This window comes from Rutilus rutilus (assembly GCF_951802725.1).
Source record: "Rutilus rutilus genome assembly, chromosome: 13".
Lineage (NCBI taxonomy): Eukaryota > Metazoa > Chordata > Actinopteri > Cypriniformes > Leuciscidae > Rutilus > Rutilus rutilus.
Window position 1 is genome coordinate 18,494,525 of NC_140218.1, and position 16,574 is coordinate 18,511,098.

The 16,574-nt window shown below is 36.9% G+C and overlaps 1 protein-coding gene across 2 annotated transcripts; it reads left to right on the forward strand.

Moving 5' to 3' along the window:
- Positions 1-1,578: 1,578 nt before the first annotated feature.
- Positions 1,579-15,883, forward strand: acvrl1 (activin A receptor like type 1). Of its 2 annotated transcripts, XR_014629511.1 has the most exons (11): positions 1,658-2,190; positions 5,874-5,945; positions 6,162-6,386; positions 7,986-8,164; positions 8,559-8,658; positions 9,276-9,422; positions 9,594-9,869; positions 10,021-10,218; positions 14,129-14,259; positions 15,111-15,311; positions 15,742-15,883. XR_014629511.1 is itself a non-coding variant. In XM_084427181.1 (10 exons), the coding sequence occupies exons 2-10, from the start codon at positions 5,876-5,878 to the stop codon at positions 15,255-15,257; spliced, it is 1,473 nt and encodes a 490-aa protein (XP_084283307.1). In that variant the 5' UTR covers positions 1,579-2,190; positions 5,874-5,875; the 3' UTR covers positions 15,258-15,883. The 2 variants fall into 2 exon arrangements, 1 of the variants encoding a protein (XP_084283307.1); XM_084427181.1 differs by having other exon boundaries at positions 1,579-2,190; positions 15,111-15,883.
- The last annotated feature ends 691 nt before the right edge of the window (positions 15,884-16,574 follow it).

The following is a 16,574-nucleotide window of genomic DNA, read 5'->3' on the forward strand; positions in this document are numbered from 1 at the left end:
AGGCTTCAAGCTTTAGTGGGAGATGTCACCGTAACCTCAGGCTGCCCTGCCTTCAGCAGTGTCCCATTAAATAAACCAACTGTCCATCTGTGTCCAATCTCCTTAAAAGCCATTCTTGGCCCCAGGATCACCAGTTTTGCTCATCTCTGAAACTTACATGCACATCATGCATGTCTATTCTGGTCCTTATGTGATTTTCATTACGAAGACTAAGACACGTTTTTAACATTGATAATAATAAGAAATGATAACATTACACAATATATCTGTTGTTATTGTATTTTTGGTAGTGTAGGGTAGACTGTGTACAGTTGAGACATAGGTACAGTTGAGACACCTTAAATAACTTGCGTTCGCAGCAAGCACAAGTTGTGATTTTTGCTGTGCACATGCGTATTAGTGTCCTCTTTGATCGTGGGAAATTTGAACAGTGGACGCATCTCCGATCCGAAAATATCGGGAAAAGTTTTTTTTTCTAAAGTAGGACGTTCACTTCACCATGCACTCTCCACAATAGCTTATTATCCCTATATTACTGTTAAACACCACAAACGTTATTCTGTGCCCTAAAAACTGGCATATTTCATGGTATTGTGTCATGCAAGGTAATTGCAAAATCTAGAGAAATGTGCGAGGTGGCCAGCGGGGGATATAGTTGAGAGACACACGTGTATCAACTGTACCCCCGATAGAGTTCTATTAGGAAACACACTGTTTAGTTGTTCAGTGTTATGATGACAGGTTAAACGTCGTAATTAGCCAGCATAGGACGCAAATGAAAATAAAATTTGATATTTGTGATATTTAAACTGTGTATTATTAATAAAAATTGTTTCATATCTTGTTCCTGCTTTATACATTTTAACCAGTGCTAATTTAAATAAAATGAATGAATATAAATGGTTGAATAAACAAAAATGTTGCCCAATTGTTATTTTTTATTTTATTTTTTATATTTACAATGAATGGTTAGTTACCTTTACATCATTAGAAATGGGTGTCTCAACTGTACCATGCACTGTCATATAGGGTACCACATATGGGTACAGTTGAGACAAGGTTGAGACAGAAAGGACCTTATTTTTATGAGCTAATTGTGGAAAATATAAACTACTTGTGGGTATTATTGATTGATAATATCTTAGTCTATAAGCTAATGAAATGTCATGTGGCATGTCATGTGGAAATTCACTTCTTTTCAGTATCTATTTTTGTGTGAAAAATCAAAACGCAAAAAGTGTCTCAACTGTACTCAGTCTACCCTAAATTAATCCATTTCTACTGTAAGTGTAAACCGAGTTACAGTTAAATATTACAAAGTGCAGCATAATGAATGGCAAGAGCAAGCATTTTTCAGAAAAAAAGTCCAGGCCAACACCGCCCAAAAAAAACATTTTATTTTAAAGTAATCAACTTATTTTAAAATATAGCCTAATACAATACATTGTTAATTTTAAAGTAGCCTAAAAAGTACAATTTAAAGGAGATCACATTTGAGATGTGACTTGTTCAGAAGGCACATGAATCCTCTATGAAGTTCAATTCATAAGCAACCAGCTATGGAGAAGAAAATAAAACAGACGTGAAAAAAAAAATGAAAGGTCTTGCAGCAACAGGAAAACAGCTATGAGAGCACATTCCTACTGAACCCCGGCTTAGACAATGAGGGGTGGGACAGATATTTTAAAATCTGTAATCTAACCAATGAATCAGAAACATTCCTTAAAGTTTGCTTTACACTTATCGAGATGGAGTCGTCAGGAGTCGATCTGGGAATGTTTATTTCCAAGCGGAAGAAGACTGTTTCTTCTCCGAGAAGCGGTTTCTCTTTCTCGGTTTATCAGCTCGAGATTTGACTGGAGATAGGCTGCTATACTGTACGCCACAGCTCGATATGTTCTGCGTTACGGCGATCTATGCAATATTTCGCTCGAGGAAATAAGACTGATCGGATTGTGAGTGAATGAAAACTGAGCGCGAAAGAATTTAACTTTAGAGTAAACTCCGAGAATGTCAGGATGTGGCAAAAGTTAGGATCCAGCACATCTGGATATGACTTGAGCCTCTGATTTCAATATATTCGTCGCTTTGAGACAACAGTTTTATGTTTTCAAGAAATGAGAGACGACTTTCATAAACAGATGAAGTTTGATAAGCTTGATTCGTGAGTGTGCGCAAGAAGAAAATCAGGTAAATCACCCATTATGTTTTCTAATCTCTTTTAAATCTCTCTCTCTGAAATTGCTCTTTTGGTGAATGTGGCGTAATGCATGACTATAGCCTATATTTAATGACTATGAATAGGCCTACTATTTAGAAAAATATATTGATACCGGTTTGAATTAAAGGGCCATGCTTGGGGATAGCTTTTCCATTGTAAAGGGGTAGAACTGTAGCAGCAGTTTTGTTATTTTAAGAAAAAGAGAATCAGGAAAAAAAAATCTTATAGGCTTTATTTGTCTTACTCTTTCTTCCTTTATTAAATTTATTTTTGAGGTATTTGGTCTTCACAGGTGGTGTGTGTATATATATATATATATATATATATATACAGTGCTATGCATAAGTTTAGACACCCATACTAAAGTTGACTAAAAAGAGGAATAAAAGATCATCTTTTGGAAACTGAACTCAATGCCTTAATTAAAAAAAATAGGAAAAATCCAACCTTTAAGGACACCAATTTTCTTTGTGAATGAATAATGCATCGTAAATAAATAAATGTTCTTCCTTAAAATACAGGGTGCATAAGTTTGGACACCCCTATGTTAAATTCCCATAGAGGCAGGCAGATTTTTATTTTTAAAGGCCAGTTACTTCATGGATCCAGAATACTATGCATCCTGATAAAGTTCCCTTGGCCTTTGGAATTAAAATAGCCCCACATCATCACATAGCATTCACCATACCTAGAGATTGGCATGGTTTTATTTCAGTTAGCCTAATAGCTAGTTTGATTTGCATTGAGAGATGATCTTATGGAAAGTACCCCATGCCAATCTCTAGGTATGGTGAAGGCTATGTGATGATGTGGGGCTATTTTAATTCCAAAGGCCAAGGGAACTTTATCAGGATGCAGAGTATCCTAAAAAAAACTTACAAATAAAAATCGAACTGCCTCTATGGGAATTTAACATGGGGTTGTCCAAACTTATGCACCCTGTATTTTAAGGAAGAACATTTATTTATTTACGATACATTATTCATTCACAAAGAAAATTGGTGTCCTTAAAGGTTGGATTTTTCCAAATTTTTTAAATTAAGGCATTAAGTTCAATTTCCAAAAGATGATTTTTTATTCCTCTTTTTAGTCAACTTTAGCATGGGTGTCTAAACTTATGCATAGCACTGTATATGTATATATATATATATATATATATATATATATATATATATATATATATATATATATATATATATATATATATATATATGAAGAGTTCAGCTGCAAAAGCCTCTAAGTGCCATCTGAAATTTTCTTCTACAATGATCATTTTTATCAAGCTTGTATATTTAAGTTCAGTAATTTCACTTAAATGGCAATGAAAATTACCTATGAATTGTCATTTAAGTGAAATTACTGAACTTAAATATACAAGCTTGATAAAAATGATCATTGTAGAAGAAAATTTCAGATGGCACTTAGAGGCTTTTGCATCTGAACTCTTCATTTATACATACACACACACACACATACACAATATATAATGAATGATGATGATGATGATGCAATATCTGAGGTCATCATGAGACATGTGGATGGATGCTCTCAAACTACATTCTGTTAACTACAAAGATTTGGCTGCATTATATATCAGATATTGTATTAGAATTAACCAAATATATTCTGTTCAGGCATCTTTGCACGCCATTCTTACGAGAATCCCTGTTGCAGTCGATGACACGAACAGAGCCCTAAATGAAACCCATATCTAGTTAGCATGAACCATGAGTTCAGTTCATTTATCTCTGTGGTTGTGAAATGCTGGCTGAGGCGTACCAGTTCTTTTTAACTGCAGTCAAAACAAGCAAGTTCTTACAGCTGCAAGATGGAGCCAGAGATATGCTGCTGAACGCTGAATTCACCCTTACATTTCAAAATCCTGACTCAGACTCTTGATTTATTTCTTCAGGATAACAATATGTATGAAATACATATGGGAAGTTGGCATGTCCTGCAGAGTAACATGCTATAATCTGCCTAAAACTATTTAAATTTTTTAATTATTTTTTTATATTTTTTTATATACTAAATGGAATATTTTGTACTTTTATAATTCATTTGTCATTATCACACAAAATGAGAAGGCAAAAAGTGATTTCACTATCACTTATGCATTCCTAAAAAATTCACCTAAATATTAAAATAAAAAAGCTTGATCTATATTCACACTACTTAGCTTAGTAGGAAATAACTGTAACATAAATAAATGTAAATATAAATGATGAAACAAAGCTGTGGAGCAGCAAAGGAGTTTATTCTATTTAAAAGTCCTGAGAAAAGTGGAAGGAGAATAAGACTGTTCACTGTTAGTTCCCATGGGTCTTTTGACTGCTCTCAGAGAGAATGCTGACAAGCAGGTCATCGAAACAGGAATCGCATTTCATCATGTTCACTTAAGGCTTTGATTCAAGACGGCCACTATCTGATTTGAGAAACATCCTGGCAGTTTGGAAATAAAGATCAGAATACCCAGAGAAGGGTGGGGTTGTTTTCCATCTTAATGTGGCCCAGAGGGCCCAACAATTACCCATTTTCTTTGCACTAAGCGTACGTGACAAAGTTGTTTACACTGACCCACCTGCGCTTACACAGATGGGATTAAATGGAGAACTTAAAAGATTCCACAGACAAAGTGATTCCTGTTGCAATCTCGCTGCATGTGTTTTCTACATCAGGCAATAGCCATCCTCATTTCCGGTTACCCAGTTTGTGTGTGGGCTTGCATCCCTAAAATGACAATCATTTATATGCATACGCAGATAACAACAAATATCACAGATTATATAGATTATAATATATACACAAATGCATTCGGAAACGCCTCATACAGACATATTGCCCAATGCATATTTATTTGTACAAAGATACACATCAAACCTGCTTCAAAACATCGTGGCTGACTCTGTTTTTCCATGACGTCACATAAGTATATATGCCTGCTTTAATTACAGTGTCGAGGCAACACGAAAATAGTCTGTTGTTTTCAGCTTGCTACTGTTATACAGTGACCTAAAACGAATTTGAACAGTTTTAGACACTTTCACCTATTGCTTGTTGAAAGCAGCCTGGAGAACAGGCCAACACTTCAGCATGCAGGTATTCCATCATCTTCATATAACACGTTTTCACCCAGCCATTTTGCTTGCGTGACCAGTCGACTTCCAGACCTTGAGGAACAAGCAATCCGGAGTATCTGGACGGCTAGCCGGGTGCGGCCTCTGAATGGCAGGAAGTATAGCCGTCAATATTTACTCTGCGTGTGCAGCAGCCAGAGTGTCTGCAAGGAGGAGAGCGAGGCCTCCACTAAAGTCCTCTCCCACCCACTCTCACTATAATTGCAACACAGACAGACTGACTGGACCCTCTCCATCTGTCGTTCTTTAACTCATGACTTCCTTTAGCGTGGACAGGGGTTATTGAGCTTTTTTCCATTAAGAGATTCCAACACTATGTCATTGTATGATTGTGCCATTATATTATTCACACACGGAGCGGTGCCTTGTTAATGCCAGATCGGTGAAGGATGATGCAAGGGAGCGAGCGTGTGATATGTGAATACGATTAAATGGAAGGAGCTGGAAGTGGGGGTTTTTGTGTCAAAGTGCCCCCTCCTAAGGCTCGCTCTCATCCTGTATCCCCTCTTTCTTAGACATGAAGGCTTCTGAGATGTTCGCAGCATTGTTTGTTTTGGTGTATTCAGGGAGCTACGCAACTCTCGCAGGTGAGGTTACATAATTGTGTGTTTATGTGTGCATATGTCTGAGTGTTGCATGAAAACCAGCCGGGTGATGTAGAGTGTTGCTTCCTGAGTAGACATATAAGCAAGAGGAAGTATGTATCCTCCTACTCTGTTTTGACATATTATCAAACACATTTCTTTTTTAAAATGATGTGGTGTAATATTAGTAACATTACATTTTTACTTACATGTCCATAGATGAAGGCAAAAAGGAAGATTTAGAGTGCACATGTGAGAACCCATACTGTGTAACCGACACCTGCTGGGGCCAGATTTGCTACTACAGTTCGGTCCATGAGAAGATAGAAAGGGGCTGTTTACCCTCCAGCGAGCAGTGCTACGTGCCTGTTGTTCCTGGAGTGTATTCTAAGTGCTGCTTCACACACTTGTGCAATGCAAACCTCAGTAAGCCTGAAACAACAGGTCAGTCATTTCTTTAAAAACACTCATTATTAAAATCAAAGAGCCGTTTGCCTTGGTAGAAGTTTACTCTCTGCTGCCTTCTAGTGTTACATTGGTGTTTCACCGGTTTAAACTTTCATTGGTTTTTAAAGTGTTCATTTTTTGTTCACAAATGCAAATTTTGGGGTAAAATCCCACTACTGTAAATTATACTGGTAGATTATAATTCCTATGTTTTGTCTTTGATGGGCATTATTTATTTTAAATGTTTTGTGAAAAGTCACAAGATTTCTTTCGATGTTTAATCTTGTATAATTTGTATTTTTTTTTTTTTTTAAATGTCCCCGTCTAGATCCTGGTTATTTTATTGATACTGTTTCCATGATATATGTCTTGTTTTCCTGTAATGCTTTTTCTTTTTTTTTTCTTTTTTCTTAAAAAAAAAACCCCATTAAGGATATCCTGGAATGTCATACTTGAAAAAACAAAACAAAAAACTTGTTGAAGCTTATGTTGTTGTTGCTCAAATAGAAACTTAAAGGTGCTGTATGTAGGATCCAGCGGCCTCTAGCGGTGATGTTTCAGATTGCAACAACAGCGCTCGTGCTCGTGAAAAGCAATACAGTTACACAACTGTAGTCTTTCACATCAGATAACGTTAGCAAATGGTCGGCGTTAGCTGGCGAACTAATGATGTCTAACTTGAGCCAACTAAAGCACAAAATCACAATATATTTTACATGCTTTGAAGTATTGTTAGCTTACCTGTCCAAAAGGATGAAAGCCTTAGAAAGGGTCTGTTTTTATACCTAAAACAAAGCGGAGGTCTCTCCATAATTCAAACGCTCTGCCAATGTTGATCCGTGTTTTCGTCCTGAGTCGATCCGATTGACGTTTGGCCTGACGAGCTTCAGCAGATTTTTTTTTTTTTTGGGAGTTTGTGTTGGAGTCTGTGTTGTGCTGGAGGCAGGTCGTTTTTTGGTGTTATCAGACTCCATGTCGTTAGCTGCAGTGCCGTCGCAATAGACTGTATATATAAAACGGAGAGGCTCGGGAGCGCGCATGCACGTCACATCCGGTGGATTTCGCAGAAAATCCGACCCGGAGACTTCACATAAAAATAGGAATACTGGCCTTCAGAGGTAATAGCAAAACGCGAAAAGTGGATCATTGTAATGTGTGATTACAACCCCTTCACAGACGGGCAATAAAAAAAGGATTCATTTTATAAAAAAAGTTACATACAGCACCTTTAAAACAATTCCCAAATTGAAAAAAAGATATTTTCAGATATATTTTTAAATATATTTCAAAATATAGGCTACTAAAATAGCAACAAAAAAAATATTGTGTCAATATAAAAAAATTTTTTTTAAATACATAAATATATTTTTATGAGTTTTAGTTATTTTTTCTCATATATCTTTTGGCCATCTTTGTAATATACTTTGAATTGAAATGTATTGTCTAAAAAAAAAATATTTTAAGGTTAGAAATGTATTTTTCTTGCCTTTTGAAGCACATTTTGTAATGTATTTTGCCATTTCTGAAATTAAATACAAAATTAAATATGAAACATTTCCAGCTGTTGTTGTAGAGAGATGTTGTCTCTGTTTCCAGTGGAAAAGCCCATCAAACTGATTCTGTTGGTGGGAGTGCCATTGTTGGTGCTGGTGGTGATGTCCATGGCAGTCTGTGGGCTCGTGTTGTGGCTGCGTACAAAACGACAGCATCGCCCCCTGGTGGAACACGAAACCTCTATGCTTAAAGTCCCCAGCGGAGGGGATCCCACATACGGGGTAAAACGCAACTGCTGGGTGACATTCACTGCTTTTTGTTTGATCTCACTATTCGGTAGCACTTTATTTTACAGTCCTGTTCCGCATGTATATACTATGTATTTATTATAGCAATTACAATAACTGTTATAACTAGGTACTAACTCTAAACGTAACCTTAACCCATGTAGTTACCTTATAAAACCAGTGCTTTCTTGGGTAAGTACACTGTAAGTAAATGTGCTGTAAAATAAAGTGTAACCCATTATCCTCAATTCATAGGCTACATACAGACACAGTCTTAATAGAACTGAAAACTTCTGTCTCTTGAGTAACTTCTGAGCAAAATGTTCCTCTGGTTTGTGACTCAAATTCCCATCATTTGACAGTAAGTGTGTGTAATTCTCCTTTTTAGGATATCTTTGATGAGTATTGTACGTCTGGCAGTGGGACCGGCCTGCCTTATCTGGTGCAAAGGACCATGGCCCGACAGATCTCTCTGGCTCAGTGTGTTGGTGAGTGAAACTTTCATATCTCATTACACAATGCTGCATAGGCGGAGGGTGAAACAACTGCAGGATGAAGCAATGAAGTCTAAGAGGAGGAGATGTGTTCTTTTTTTCTTCTTTTTTTTACTTTAATGTACTCTAAACGTGTTTTCAAATAAAATTATATTTAAATAAAAAAAATATATATATATATGAAAATTATTATTTATTATAATTATTATTAAATAAAATTATATACATGTAATATTTATACTTTTTTCTTGTAAAGAGATTTCTTTATTTTACTACATACTGTACAACACCGAGTTTGATTGAAAGGGTGGTCACATATTGATTTAAATGTACTCTTAATATGTTTTTAATATTACCATAATTGAATAAATATATTTGAACCCTTATATTACACTTATTTTAAAATTGTATTATTATTATAATTTGTGTAATAAGTGTACACATTTATATTAGGATCTAATAATAATAATGAATAAAACTGTTATATATGTTATATATTAAAATTTAATTTGTTTTAACATTTAGAAAAATAATGAAAGTGCACTGATCATGGCTATACCTTATATGCATCTCATTTCAGTTTATCATTTCCCTCTGAATGTTTCTGGCAGGTAAAGGGCGTTATGGAGAGGTATGGAGAGGCACCTGGATGGGAGAGAGTGTGGCTGTCAAGATTTTCTCCTCTCGTGATGAACAGTCCTGGTTTAGAGAGACTGAAATCTACAACACAGTCCAACTAAGGCATGAAAACATCTTGGGTAGGTTTCCACCCACACTGCATTTTTCATTTCTTGTGTGGGAAGGGATCGTTCTGCTGCAGCCATGCTATGTTCTGACTTACCCAAACATCACTTTTCTAATGAAGGAGTTACACAACTTTTGATTTAAAATGTAATACTTTTCTCTTACACGTGTCCTCTGTCCATCAGGCTTCATAGCATCAGACATGACGTCTAAAAACTCCAGCACTCAGCTGTGGCTGGTCACACACTTCCATGAGTTGGGCTCCCTCTATGACTTTCTTCAGGACAGCACACTAGACCCCGAGGGCTGTCTGCGCATGTGCCTGTCCATCACCAGCGGCCTTGTGCACCTCCACACAGAGATCCTCAGTACGCAGGGCAAACCAGCCATCGCACATCGAGACCTGAAGAGCCGCAACATTCTGGTGAAGAGAAATGGCCAGTGCTGCATTGCAGACCTGGGTGAGAAAGTAGAACAGAATATCTGAGTCTAAGTAGGAAATGGATCTCATTCCAAGACTTTTTTTACTTTGGCAAATCATGTGCTTTATTAATTGAGATCATAAAAATATATTTTTTTCTCAAACATAATGTCCTCTGTGTGATCTCTCAGGCTTGGCTGTCATTCACTCTCAGTCTAATGACTATCTGGATGTGGGCAACAACCCGAGAGTGGGCACCAAGCGTTATATGGCACCGGAGGTTTTGGACGAGAGTATTCGCGTTGATGTGTTTGAGTCCTATAAACAAACTGACATCTGGGCCCTGGGTCTCGTCATGTGGGAGATAACTCGTCGAACTAATGTAAATGGTAAGATGGAATAGTTATTCAACTTTATTTTTGTGCCACTACCGCTATTATGTGCTCTTGTGACTTAAAAATATGTTTCAAAATGTCACATACAGTATTGATACCAAAAACTTTGATATGCTGAGACTTATGTTTACAGAAAGAATTAATTAGTTAAAGTTTCATTGCACATTACAACTTTAAATGAAAAGATCTGTGATTGATTGCAGGATCTCAACTTTCTACCTAACTTTCGGTGTTCTGTTACTAAGCAATGATTTTCACACTGCTGATAGATGTGATAGACTTCTATATTTATTTTTTCTCTTAAGTTTCTTTGTCTTACTTCCCCTCTCTCAGTCCCTCAGTTTTTTTCTCAATGTCTGTGTCTGTCTCTATCCACGATTAGCGGCCCAATAATTATAAACAATCTTATCTGCTGTCAGCGCTCCTGCTCATTTAGTCCAGATGCGCTCGTTTTCTCTCTCTCTCTCTCTCTCTCTCTCTCTCTCTCTCTCTCTTTCTCTCTCTCTTAAGAAGCACTTAATCAACCCTTTATATATAATTTATATGTAGTATTTATTACAGAATGTGATCCAATGGCACCAGTCTTCAGTGTCTCATTATTCTTCAGAAATCTTTATAATATGCTGATTTGGTGCTCAAGAAACATTTATTATTATTATCGATGTTGAAAGAGTTGTGCTGCTTAATATTTTTGTGTAAACCGTGATGCTTTTTTTTCAGAATTCTTTGATGAATAGAAAGTTCAAAAGAACATAATTTATTTTAATTAGAAATCTTTTGTAAGATTATAAATTACTTTACTGTCACTTATATACACACACCGATGAGCCAAAAAATAATGACCACCTGTCTAATATGCTGTTGGGAATGTTGGTGCTGCCAAAACTGTGCCGGCCCGCCGAGGCATGGAGTCTGAGGTATCTGGCACCATGAAGTTAGCAGCAGATCCTTTTAGTCCTGTAGGTTTCGAGGTGAAGCACTTTGTAAACATTGTAACGCACCAAAATAGAAACTGCCCATTGAGATTGGTTTAGAAAAAAGTTAAAAAGATGCGTTTTCTGCTGAGACCTAAAAACCTTGATAGACTGAGCCTGCCGAATATAAAGGGGAAGGCTGTTCCATAATTTTGGAGCTACTGCTGGGAACAAACATCATTTGATTTGTTAATCTTAGAGTCCTAGCCGATGTGTAAAACCCTAAAAGGTTATTGATATAATTTGGGGACATGTTATAAAGAGCTTTAAAAACCAGTAATAAAATCAATCCTATACTGAACCAGCAGCCAAGAGGACAGAACCAGAGTACTGTGATCCTGGCTGTGGCATTCTGTACAATCTGCAGACTAGAGAATTGCCACTGAAAGATCCCTACATAGAGGGAGTTGCAATAGTCCAGTCTTGAGGTAGTAAAAGCATGAACAACGATCTCCAAAACTTTAAAATTAAGGAAGGGTTTTAGATCATTCTATGCTGATAAAACTTAATTTTACAGCAGATTTAAGTCGATTATGACTCCAAAATTTCTCACGCTGTCCTCCACAGTTATTGCTAAGGGAGAAAGAGTATTGGCCATCTTCTCTTTGAATTTTGGTGGACCAAATATTATAATCTCTGATTTTCATTAAGTTTTAGACAGCCAAGCTTTGACCTTATTCAAATAGACCAACAAGACTCATTCCCAACTTTCAGCGGTAAATATGTCTGCACACATATGATAAAAAATGCCATAGCGACGGCAGATGGATCCCAGAGGGCACATATACAATGAAATCAACGTAGGGCCCAAAATAGAGCCTTGAGGTAGACCATATTTTAAGGGGACCACAGAGAATGAAGTGTTTGCAAAACTAACAGAAAATGTTCTATCCAGTAGATATGAGTGAAACCATTTTAGAGCTGTCCCACAAACGCCAACCTCAAACTCCAAACGATCTAAGAGAATCGAATGATCAACAGTGTCGAATGCGGCTCTGAGATCCAACGTAATTAAAACAACTGCCAGCCCAGAATCATCCGCTATTAATAAATCGTTCACAACTTTTACACTCTGTACTCTAAACAGCTCTGAAGCCAGATTGGAATTTATCCAGGATATCATTCTCTGATAAAAAAACAGGGTAATTTGAGATAGAACAACCTTCTCTAAAACTTTGGATAAAAGTGGTAATTTAGATATTGGCAGAACATTATTCAACTCTACAAAATCAAGGCCAGGGTGGAACAACACCATTAATTAAAAAACTGTGTTCAGCTTTCCTAAAAGCCTGTTTAATAGCACGTGTTTCATTGTTATACCATGGCTGAGAGTAAAGTTTAGGCGTTTTAAGTCTGAGTGGAGCAACATCATTCATAATGCCCAGACTTACAGAATTAAAAAAGGCAGTCATCTCCTCTGTGTCTAGAGGGCCCAGAAGCCTCAATGATAGAAGAAACTGGGCTTGCAGCATATGCATCAGCAAAACTATTTTATTTAGCTGTCATCTCATTAACAATCAGCAAGGTCAGCTTTTAGATATAAAAGCAGGCAGATCAAGATTTAAAAGAAAAAGAAGAGGTATTTATGGTCAGATATATAATTGTCTTCTGTAGCCACATTACTAATAGACAAACCCATGGATAAAATCAGGTCAACTGTAACCATGCCTGTGTGTGTAGCATCACAAACTGACTGTGTAAAGTTAAAAGAGTCAACAATGTCAGAGAACTGCCTCACCAGTGGTTTAGACAGGCAACATACATGAATGTTAAAGTCCACAATGATTAAAACATTATCAGTGGTCGGAACAATAAAAGAAAGAAAATCTGGAAAATCCTGAATAAAGTCCTTATCATATTGGTGGGGGTATGATAAGTGCACAATGAACAGTGTAGGTCAGTTCCAGTTTAACCAGCTGTAATTCGAAACTTGTGTATTTCTCCACTGATAGTAAGCTACATTTAAAACTGTCCTTAAAGAGCATGGCCACTCTCTTACCTCGACCAGTGGATCTGGGAGTATTTAAAACATTGTGGTTCACAGGCAACAGTTCACAAAGAAAACAGGTATCCACCAGGTCAAGTAAGGTCCAAGTTAAAAAACAGAAATCACTATAAACATTCATCAACGCGCACATCAGTTATGATAAATGGAAGCTCAAGCATGTTCGCTTGACGTGCGAGAACCAATGGGGTTCATTCTCGTGTGTTACGCAGCACGTTTGATCTTCCACATAAACCAATTAGGTTTGTTCTTGGTTGAGCTCCTGTTTATGTTCGCTGATCTACGTTTATATGTGAATAAAAGCCTAAATTGAATCTGTTAAATCATATAAAACGATCGTGTCTCTTCAGAAAATTTGGACTAAAACACTGAATTCATATGGATTCGTTTAACGATCTCTTTATGAACCTTTTGAAGCGCCAAAGTGGTAGTTGCGATCTATGAAAGAATGAATATCTTCATTCTTCCGAAGATGAACGAAAATCCTACGGGCTTGGAACAACACGAAGGTGAATAAATGATGACGTAATTTTATTTATTTTACTCACTTGTTAGGAGATGATCAACAATATTCGCTTCACCTGTGACTGGTCATAATGTTTTGGCTCATCAGTATATACTGTGTATAACTATAAAAATGCAAAATAGAAGATTTTTAATGATTCCACTGTAGCTTTTTTCCCCATAATGTCAGCTGCCATATGCTGTTAGGCTCCCTGGATAATTTCCAGTAATCCTCCCACAGAAGTATTAGTACTGCCAACCTCCCTCAACGCCCAAACCACTGTTTTATAGATATGGTCAGAACAGACTTTCAGTCTTGGCATAAATCAGCATTTTTATCAGTCAAAATTCAAATGCTATGTAGTCAGCAAATGTTGACAAAAACTCCCATAGAAATCCCTTAAATCTGTGGTTGCCTCAGGGATCGTGGAGGAGTACAGACCACCGTTCTTTGACGTGGTGCCCTCTGACCCCAGTTTCGAGGAGATGAAGAAAGTGGTGTGTGTTGACCAGCAAAGGCCCAGTCTCCACAATCGACTACACTCTCATCCGGTAAGATACTCAAACATACCAGAGATACAGACTTGGAAGACTTACTTGAGTCAGACCCTACACAAGGATTTGCTTTGACAGCTGCAATCTGGAGCAAATTGTTAGGAAAGCATTACATGCGTGTGGGACAAAATATCCGTCTATGATGTCACTGAAAATATCTTACAGGCTTTAATTTTAGGTTTGCTTTGCAAAAGAAAATGGATGGAAATTTACATTTATCCTGCTTAATGCAAAAAGCAGCTGCAGCAGCTTGGTAACATGTGTTGAGGAGTAGCAGACTTGCAGGCTAGTCGCTAGATTTGTTGCTACGCTCTTAAAAATAAAGGTTCCAAAAGGGTTCCACAAAGAACAGTTGTGAAAAGAACCAGTTTCTAAATCTAAAGAAGCTTTTCCACTATAAAGGACCTTTTATGCAATGGAAAGGTTCCTTGAATGTTAAAGGTTCCAGATGAGAATAAAGAAACTTTATTATTTTTAAGTGTTGCACTTGAAAATAATTACCCCTTTGAGTCCATATATCTTGCTGAAACTGTTTTGCCATATTAGACTGTTTTATGTCTGCCACAAACACACACTCCCTCCTACAATGTATCTGTTCAGAGCAGAATGCAAAAAAAAAAAACAGTTTTGAAGGACAAATATGATTGTTTGACACCTACTTCAAAGCTAGCATGACATGAACAGAATTCTCACAAAATCTCATTGTTTTTGAAAATAAACTCCAGGCGCAATCACTTCACATAAACATATAGGTCTACCCATACAACTGTACATTTACACACTAAGAGAGACATCAGAAATGACTAAACAAATGATTATCTACGCTTTCTGTATGTTTTTCTGTCAAGATCCTGTCTACAATTGCGAAGATTAAGAAAGAGTGCTGGTTCCAAAGCCCTTCGGCTCGACTCACTGCTCTGCGTGTGCGAAAGACCCTCTCCAAACTGGACCAGGACCATGACTACGACATTGACAAGCTTAAACTGGACCTCTAGAATGGACCCACATTGCATATCCATCCATCGGAGTATAATCTAAACTATTTTAATGTGCCTTTCAAGCTTCTTGTCTTAAGGCTTCACTGAACATGGTTTATCTTATCATGACATTCACTGTGGGAAGTCGAGGCCTTAACTGTGCTGTTAAATGTTTCTCCTGAAACATATCCTCTTGACTACTCTTCTAAGACCTCATTTATTACCCACTTGATAAACCCACAAAATTATTTTTAGAACAGTGAGAGTGAGAGGGGTTTTTTTCAGTCAGGATGTGGGTCATTCTGGACTTCCTAACTGCGGTGTTTCCTGAAATTCTGAACTTCCTAAACATGACTCTTACGTACAGAGGTTGGCACATGCTTTAGACAGTTTGTTGCACTTATTTTTTTGTTCCTGTTTTTTGGCTCCATGAAAGAATTTGAAATGGTCCATCTTTTTTACAAACAAGAATTGCATTACAACTTAGTAATTATTAAAACAGAGGACATATTAGTATAGTGCACTTTTGTAAAAAAAAAATTACATCACATTACTCTAGCTGTACTATATCATTTTTACGATGTAAGGAAAATGTACAATATATTTGCTTTTTGAAGAAATTATAATCAAAAATGTGTATACAAGTTTTTTTGCACAAAATGTCTCTTATTTCTTCTCACTCCAAATAATAGTATTTAAGTATTAATAAAGCTTCAGGGTACCGAAGCAGACTTTGAACATTTTTCTACAGTAAACGGGTCCTCAATAGAGGGTCAACCAAGTATTGTTTGATCTCAAACAAGTAGATACATTTCACTTAAATGCATCTTTGAACATTAACATGTAGTAGTCAAAATTTGTCCACTAGAGGGCAATCATTATTTGCTCTTTTCCTCCTGAAAGTCATCCATTAGGTTCTTTTTGCCTCTTTTCCCATAGACTGATCTGAGCAAACTGTGCCACAACCTGATCTGGTTAATGAATACAACGTCACTTCAGTAGCCCTAAAGGAGATATATACGGGATCTATTTCCTTTTGCCTCAATCCAATTCTTGTAAACCATAAACAATGTGTATACTGTCTTACAAGCCACGCAGTCTCGCAATTGTTAGAATCGTTGTTCGTCACAAGAGACACTAAAGGACCTCTGATACCCCTCGGGAGCTACCAAGACACACCTCAGTGTTGTTGAACAACATTTCACGGATACAATACTGAATGCATCCTCCACGATCATGTTTCAGACAGACCTATATTTACCCCGTCAAAAATAGATATCTCACGTATCTTATTCACAGAAATGAGACTGGCAAATGGGTGTCTTTCCAGTATAA